At 39.1% G+C, this 8,752-nt stretch overlaps 1 protein-coding gene across 3 annotated transcripts; it reads right to left on the reverse strand.

Annotated features, from left to right (window-relative positions):
* Positions 1–1,068: 1,068 nt before the first annotated feature.
* On the reverse strand, positions 1,069–8,593 carry st6galnac4 (ST6 (alpha-N-acetyl-neuraminyl-2,3-beta-galactosyl-1,3)-N-acetylgalactosaminide alpha-2,6-sialyltransferase 4). Of its 3 annotated transcripts, none has more exons than XM_088940351.1 (6): positions 8,323–8,593; positions 7,595–7,677; positions 7,218–7,355; positions 6,364–6,773; positions 5,370–5,477; positions 1,069–4,530 (listed from the first exon to the last, which is right to left on the reverse strand). In XM_088940351.1, exons 2-6 carry the CDS (start codon positions 7,604–7,606, stop codon positions 4,329–4,331), a joined length of 870 nt encoding a protein of 289 aa, XP_088796477.1. In that variant the 5' UTR covers positions 7,607–7,677; positions 8,323–8,593; the 3' UTR covers positions 1,069–4,328. The 3 variants fall into 3 exon arrangements, with proteins under 3 accessions (XP_088796477.1, XP_088796478.1, XP_088796476.1); XM_088940352.1 differs by lacking the exon at positions 8,323–8,593 and adding an exon at positions 7,872–8,091; XM_088940350.1 differs by lacking the exon at positions 8,323–8,593 and adding an exon at positions 7,865–8,091.
* Between the last annotated feature and the right edge of the window lie 159 nt (positions 8,594–8,752).

Here is an 8,752-nt window from a genome sequence, read left to right on the forward strand (position 1 = left end):
ACTGGGTGACTGCGTGTTGCCTTCCTGTATACAAACTAGCAAGACTCCTCAACCTCTCCCCCATGGTAATGTTTTTTTACAAAAACAATTTTAATGCTTCGATAACTACTACAGCAGTGATATCAGTGTGCCTCAGTCTGAAGTACGGTTGTCTTTTTTGTGCGTTGGCGGTAAAAAGAATATAATTGCCTATTATGCCACACTGGGAAACCTTCCTGGTCATAAAATCAAAGATTGGGTAGCCGCAAATTACAGGAAACTGAAATGTACTGTCTAAAAATAATTTATTAACCCAATGTTTTTATCCAAAGTGACATACATCTGCATTAATTTATACAACTGGGTATTTTAAGCGTGCATCCTGGGATTTGAACCTGCTGGCTAAAGAAACACTTAATGCGTTAAAATTATATTTTACAGGTCGATCTCCGAGGACTTATTCAATAACCACATTTCTAACATGGATCACAATATTATATTTGACCAACACGCAGAGTAACCTAGCACTTAGCCAGAAAATTTGTGTCTTAATGTTTACTATTAAACTAACACCTGGGCTGTACTGGAGTAAGAGGACCTGTCGCTCTTTTTCCCCACACAAAATAATGACAGATTGCATTTCTGTGAGTGCTGTGGCTTTTCTGAAAGTAAACTGAATTTCTGCCCAGAAAATAAGCAATAAGTTTAGTTTGAGAGAGGGGAGGAGAGTTACCCCCTTGTTCCAGACTCCCGCTATCCTTTGGGTAAAGGAGTGTGGGGGAGTATGGGACAAGCTACCCAGCTAGAGGGTTCCCTCACTGCCTGTCAGGTCTATACACACACAGCAGGGTCACAGAAAGGAGGGGGAGGGGGTCAATTAAAAATAGAACATATTGGAACATGAACACAACACACGTGCAACAATAATTAAAGGACACTGGCCAGTCCTGTCAGTCTCCATCCCAGCAGTCATCAGAATATGCCACTCAGTGAAACTCCAGGCCGCACAATAATTTCATCTTTCTAGGGTATCAATGAGAAGCATTCTTTTATCAAAAGATTATATTTTATTTTTAACAAAAGGCATCATCCAATTAAAATACAAATTGCAACAGTTCAGTACAACACCGCTGTTACCACAATAATGGTTATAATGGGATTCAAAAATATAGATAATTGTCAAAACAATGACATGTTTAACCTTTCTCAGGATACAGGACACTGTACGGTTCAGGCAACAAGTGTATTCATATCTTTATACAACGGAAGGAGTAGCAACATGTTCTGTGCAAGGAAATGGAGAAAGTTGAGAGTGCAGGCATAACAATCAACACAATGAATTACTTTGGATTATACCCCAGGACAGAAGATTTCATTCCATTTTAATCATGATGTTTAAAATAGAAAAGATGCAGACAATCCAAAGGAACTACAAGAGTTCACCGACTGTGAGGTAGTCTTTATAAACTGCTTTTGTCGTAGACAGGAATCACAACATACAGTACAGCAATTTTATGCAAGGTGCCAAATGTGTCAGTTTCTAGGAGATATTCATTCATTGTTGAAAACAAGAACTGCAAATTATTACGGTATTTTGATGGATGAATACTTTAATAAGCACAGCAATGCTTACTAAAAATATGTTCATATATCCATCATTATACAGCAGTAGTGTTTTTGGGCACATCTTGTTTGTTACAAGTGAGCCTCCAGCAACTCTCCTTTTCAACATGCTTTTTGTTATGATTGATCCAATACTCCCATCGTGACCAGTGAGGTCTGAACATGAAGCCATTCATGCATAATTACATTTTCATGCTTTTGTCTTGTAAAGTTCATCTCATTTGGTAAAACAACTTACATTTTCAATTTTAAAAGACATAAAGCAGTCCAGTTCCGTTTAATCAGACACAGGGACACAGAACTTAAGGAATAGGTTTTGGATCCTTAAATCTGTTCTCATTTAAGGCACTTGTTTCAGGTACACAAAACAGTAATGCTGTTTCCTTCACTGATACTGAGCAGCGTACATTTACAGCTTGTTATATATTCATACCCAAGATACAAAAAGCAAACTGAGACATAGTGGTTTAATGAATTAATTGGCTACAACAAATTAGGCACAAAAGAGAAACAGAGAATAAGAGATATGCTTATATTATATCTCAACAATTAAAACATGCTTGAAATGCTATGACAAGTAGGCAGCCCTGTTGATTTCATTTCCAGGCATTAGTGGGTTTAAATGCAATTTGCAATGCTGCCAGCATCAACAGTTAAGACATTGGCAGGACTTCCCAACTATGACACAACCCCTACCGCTCCTCTGATTCAGACACACAGATAAGGTTGTGTTTTAATGAGGAAGTTTGTGGCGTTTGTGGACTTGGGGTGTTACAGTATCTGGATGGATTTGGATGTTCTCCCTGTGTTTGTGTGGGTTTCCTCCCACAGTTCAGAAACATACCAGTAGGTGAACTGGCTTCTGGGAAAATTCTGGTTTCTGGTGTGTCTTTGTACCTGCCCTGCGATGGACAGGCATCCCACCCAGGGTGTACCCTGCCTTGTGCCCCTGCTTGCCAGGATAGACTCCTGGATGGGTTTTTATTCTGTCGTGACTTTAAATTGAATTTCACGTGTAACAGACACAATAAATTCTGAAGCATATAATGTACAAATTGGTACCTTAACAATCTTTGATAAATTGCCAATTATTTTCATGATTTAATCTTTCGTTCTTCTCGCGTGAATATTTCGTCTGTGACCAACATTCTCTGTTTATGTTTGTACTGGCTATTGTTTTGTCCATGCACATACTATGTAAAATAACACTAAAGTAACATTTTGCTACTTTAAAACAACACCGAATAGAATATTAAAATAGAATATTTTAATGCCCTTAACAGAAGCAGCAACTGCCCCACATCTCACCAGGATGCCATCAGATTAACACTGACATTGATTACATAACTATGGCCCTGGCCTTTTCACTATTCCTCTGTATGCCTATAGACCTGTCTTTCAGCCACAAATACCTCATAAATAACAATCAAGCAAACAACATAATAAATTCAGATCAAAACAAAAATTACCTTATAACAATTCTTGCATGTATATATCACTTTTCATCCTGAAGGATCCCAAAGTGTTTTACAAATCAGTGGGAACAAACCTCATCCATCACCTGGGTGATGTGTGACAACCATTTTGTGCCAGTACACTGCAGAGCAGCTGGAAACATGCAGAGCAGCACTGAAACATAACTTTACCAACTGAATTAAAGGGGCCTTCATCAAGGACAGATCAAGCAAGACTAGGGTGGAATTCAGCTAAGATACTGCGATAAATACCCCCTATTCCTATGTATAATGCTACAGTATCTTTAATGACTAAACATAGAAAATCTTCACTTACAATCACATGTGAAGGATTGCACCATCTATAGCATAGATACCATACCGGGGTGCTGATTTGGACATTAGTCAGAGTGACACCTACTGGTAACCTAACAGCAATCACTGCAGCAACCTGGTTTTCTTTGGAAGCCAGCCCATTGCTTGACTTGTGAGATCTGACAAGCTCAGGCTACAATTTGGTAGCAACGCTGGCTATTATTTTTAAAAAAGCTTTGTATCCTTGCTATAGCACTCAGTTAATAAAAAGCTAAGTATGTCATAAACAGTGTGATGTAGGGACTCAAAAACATTAAAACACACCATACTGATCTGATGGCAACATTTCTGAAAAATCAAGCAATCGATTAAAAAAAAATATCTGTAATTTGTAATAGGACACTGTGATTTTGTTTTTGAAAAACTGACCTTTAGCAAGAAACCCAAAACAAATGTTCATAGAAAGCTGGTCCTGATTTTCTATAATGAGTTAAATATCTGTCTGAGAATTCTCTAAGAATTTAAATCATCAACTAATGATGGCATGTTAACAATTATGTTTTAGGTTTTGAGTTTTCAGGAGTAAACAATAGTCACAGCATTTTTTAATTTAAATAAATATATATACATGTATAAAACTCAATTGTCACATAATAATACTGATTTCATCTGTTTCAAACATGACCCATTCAATATGCCAAGCTCAGTTTACAATACTGCCTTGTTGAGCACATTTGGCTTATTTAGAACGAGATGATAGGGGGCAGAACAATATTGCACAGAAGCCCACCTCACTACTATACAATTAGATCATGCAATACTGATGCTGCATTAATACTTTAAACACTGTTAGTCTTACTACTTTGCCACATTAGAAATTCCAACTCAATGGCCATGGTTTTTGTAGGCACTGAAAGCGATAAAGGTTAGTATTAACCTTAAACTGGCAGAAAACACTCAAGAAAAAATCTTCTCATCTGTCCACGAGGGGTGTAGAAATTCTATTTTCTTGCGCGTTGCCCATTTGGCAAAAATGGCCTTCTCGGTGATGAAACGGTGACCTCCCCTCGGTGCTCTCTCGTGGGCTTTGTACATGTGGCACTCATCCATCTTCCCCCTCTCGTAGTAGTGGTAAGGCACGGCCGTGTGGTTCGTTTGGCTAGGAAGGACATGACTGACGTCAGTGCACATTACTGTCGCTGTGATTCATGGGGCTACTTTTGACACAATTAAAAAAAATAAACCACCACACCTTTCAGCCCTTGTTTCGACAGACAATGGAATCTCATAAAACGTCAACCAGACGGAGCAAATTTGAGTTTTTTCGGCTCATTGGCTGATGTTTATTTGTTATGTTTCTCAGGTTGTGTTCGTCTTGTTCACATTTTCAAACGTCTTAAAAAAAACACTTAAAAATGTCCACAAGACTGGAAAACTAACAAGAAACATCTCAGACGAAAGGGCTCTAGAGAGAAACAGCAACAATTATTTCATTTTCGGAAGCTTTCATAAAATAACTCTGCTTTGCGGGTGATAACAGCACTCCTGGGAAAAATGGAGTATTCAGAATTTCGTCACACTTTTGAAATAATAGGCAATAACTGATTATCCTATTGTTCTCACATTATGTGTTTTAAAATGCAGAGGAAAAGCAGGATTATTCATAAGATTTTTAGTCAGAATTAATTCATTATGGAATTCTTGTTATCATTTCAAGGTCATACTGCAGCGTTCACAGAATCTTGTGAATTTTAAATATTTCAAGATAAAAGTTAATAATTTAAATTAGGTTAAAAAACCTCATGAAATGAGATAAAGGATGAACACGTCTATGTCCGTGTGGCACATCTATGTCCAACTTTACCCCGTAACATAAATGTGACCCCTATCACCCCACCACCTCAAAGGCTACCTTTAAAATCATCACATAACAGAATAATCCCTGTTACATGACTGGAACAAAAATGTGCAAGACAAAGTCGAACAACAAGCATTTACCTGCAGTAGTTATCACTGATCATCCCATAGACTTGTATACTGTCACATATGTCCATAGCCAGAACCATTGTGAAAAACCCTGTGCTCAGGAAAGCCCCAGAGTTCATCCTAAAAGATGGAGATTTGGTGTCAGGCACAACATCAAGAAAACTCATTACAGCAAGACAAATTCTTTATCTTTATCACCTATTGCTGGATTATTCTGGCATAATTTTATAGACTAATTATCACTAATCCCGGGCTACCTCACATTAAAGAAGCTTGTCAAAGAATACTGATAATTATGATTGAAAATAATACAATAATTCTATAATACAATCCATAAAAACTTATATTTTCTGTGAAGAGTCATTACTAGGTACTAGGTATGACCAACATTGTGGAAATAATTTCCAAATCCCTATGATTTGTAAACACATTTTAAAGAGTTAATTCACATTCCTATTCCTATCTACAGCTTCACACTGAAACTCAAGTCTGCATGTAACTAAACACAAATATGACAATATAAGAGATAAGATAAGATCACTTTATTGGCTGTATACAATTTCTTGTATTAGGAATTTGTGTTTCACATACCCCAACTTGCTCTCCATGAGACACACAGACAAGGAGAGAAGCTGGGGGTCAGAGCGCAGGGTCAGCCATTTATACGGCACCCCTGGAGCAGTTGGGGCTAAGGGCCTTGCTCAGGGAGTCAACGGAGTAGGATTTCTCTGCCAGCCGCAGGATACGAACCGGCAACCTTCCAGCCAGGCGCAGATCCTTAGCCACAGAGCCACCGCTCCGCAATACACCCCTTTTCTAAAAGATCTTTTAAATTAGTCAAAAACCTTAGTTGTTTCATGTGCTTTTTCTCTCTAGGAATTCTTATTCTTAACCTTAAACTGCATGCCTTAAAGGTGCCAAGATTTTTCCGTGACATTTACAGGCCGTTTACAGTGTACAATGTTTTTAATTACTTAAGGGTCAAAGCGCAAGACGGGAACAGCACCTGTTTTTTCCTGTTTCGTTCTGAAAGATGCTATCGCAGTAAAGAACCCTCTCCCTGGTCACTGTGTACACCTTGGCCTGGGGGTACTTCTTCGCAACTCTGAAGAGGGCATTAAATACCCTGCCCTTCCCATCCATCCTCATGTTCCTCTCGGGGCCCCAGAACACATAGACAGTGTCTGCCGACCGCCCGAAGTAGTAGGTGTCATTCTTGAGCAGCAGTGGCACGCTAGTGTGGGACACCACGCGAAGGGTGGTCTTGTGTCCCACATCTGGCTCGTAGCCCAGGGTGGGGGCATTGTTCATACGGATCACACAGTCCGCCTGGTCGATGTCTCTCCCCTGCCCCGAGTTCTGCATCCGACCAGAACTCGACACCAGAGCACATCGTTTACAGTGGATGTCAAGGTACTGCAAAGAGAAAAAGACAGATTTTGTAAGGACCGCTTCCTTTTTGATGTCAAGTGGAAGAGTCAATCTCATGATTGTTCACCGTGAAATACCTCGTCCAGGTCCCCAAAAGCTTGTATCTCCTGGCGCTGATGCAATAATTGTGCCACAACTCAGTTCAGTGAGACTAATGGCAATCAAGTCTAGGGTCTGACCACATGCACTCCCTTAAAATGTAATATCAATAGTACCAAATATAACCTAGAGCACTGTCTATTTTTTATGTAATTTTGTGGGTTCAATGTTTGAAATTGAAAACTGCTTTTCAGAAACTTGAAAGCGTATAATATTTTCTAAGAGAGGCCTTTCAACACCACAGGATCAAATCATGCAAAAAATGACATGACAGCAAAAGTCAGCTCGTCTCAACTCTCATCCTTAAGTCTTGAGGCAATCTTCACCCACCTGCCCTGTGGAGATACTAACGTACCCATGCAGGCCAATGTCAGGAATAGCGGGAGCCTGAATATGTTTCGTCACGTGATTGTAGCATACAAGTACGGCAAAAACAGTTGTGACCCCCACTCCAACCCAAAGCAGTTTCTGTAAAGAATGAAAAGTATACAAGAGTGTTTGGCTGTTCTTAATATCACGTCATGAAGGCATGAAGGCTTTACTTAGCTGAAGGAAGTGTTTTACATATCGAAAGAAAAACAAGTTTCCCACTCAGACAAAATAATACAATAAACAGGTAGGTAGATACAGTGCACTTTATTTATTCTCAACATGCTTTTCTCTTACTCCCAGTCCACCATGAAGAATCAGTAATAAACTGCACAAACCAGAGTTTTCATTTCTTAGAAGGGACTTGTCTATATTCGACGCCTCCTTATTATCATGGTACAGCTTCACGACAGCTTCATTCCTAAAAAGAAACGTGAAAAATCAGATGTGATTCACGTCATTTCCCTATAGCGCAATAATCTGTCCGATATAAAACTGCATATATCAGATTTAGCACTAGTCCACATTGTACAGCACATTAAATGTAGGTATCGGAAACAACTGCTAAGCTTGTAAATTACTTTAACATTGAAATGACATAAACTCACAAGGTACCGTGATTAAGTCTAGCGTCGTCTTGGACTTTTTCTTAAGGGTCATGCATATTAATTACACAGATGATCTTTAAATAGTGCAAGATTAATTTAAAATTTTAATGTTATGTTCGATGTATAACATAGCATCCACTCCCGTTACATCACCATCTTGTGTTGCACGAATGACTATCCCCTGACAGCATTTTGCAGCAAACAAACGTTCCTCTTAATCCATCCGACATTGCAATCATATACTGTAATACTGTCAGCGGAAGACTTGGAGTTTTTGACAGCTGCTGTATCATTTATGGCTTTCAGCAATTGACAATTCAACTTTCAGGAAAACAAGAAATCACGTGGAACGCGATTTTAAATGTAGATATTCTTCAGTGTGTTTTCTAAATTTGACATAATGTGGCTAGCTTTTCCTGTAGTTTAACAAAAAGATGAGGTGAACTCCAGGCACGTACCGTTCATCTCGATATCTAACCTTGAAGAAATGGAAAAGAAAATGGGAAACCCTTTCCATAGAGGATCGTACCTAGCTGCACTAAACTACCCCACCCACCAAAAATTATAAGTGCAAGTCGTCGCATCCACCTAAATCTGTCAGAGTTGATGCAGGTTTTAAGACGAGTGCTCTTCTTTCTAGGTGCTAAAGTTTGTTTTTGCAACTCCAGTAGACTTTGCTTGTCTGTATTAGTGGAAGAGCCAATCGAATAACGTTACTCGGCCCAAGCAGTGATGCATACACCTTTAAGATCAACAATCCAGTGTTAAGCATGAGAAGCATTCAGCTTGGAAATACCTCTCGCCTGTAAACCAGGAAGTGAATGCCGGCGTTTGACGTGATCGAACAGGCTATTAGCTCCTCCCCTCTGCTTTCTCATTGGCTAACAG

Source organism: Atractosteus spatula, chromosome 23 (genome assembly GCF_055471065.1).
Source record: "Atractosteus spatula isolate fAtrSpa1 chromosome 23, fAtrSpa1.hap1, whole genome shotgun sequence".
NCBI classification, from domain to species: Eukaryota; Metazoa; Chordata; class Actinopteri; order Semionotiformes; family Lepisosteidae; genus Atractosteus; species Atractosteus spatula.

Bases quoted from the DNA above. Each gene is read 5' to 3' on its own strand.
- st6galnac4 (XM_088940351.1), bottom strand. The intron at 6,774-7,217 runs GTGGGTGAAGAT...TTCTCTTTGCAG, and splicing joins TTAGTATCTCCACAGGGCAG to TACCTTGACATCCACTGTAA. The intron at 4,531-5,369 runs GTAAATGCTTGT...TGTCCTTCCTAG, and splicing joins ATCAGTGATAACTACTGCAG to CCAAACGAACCACACGGCCG.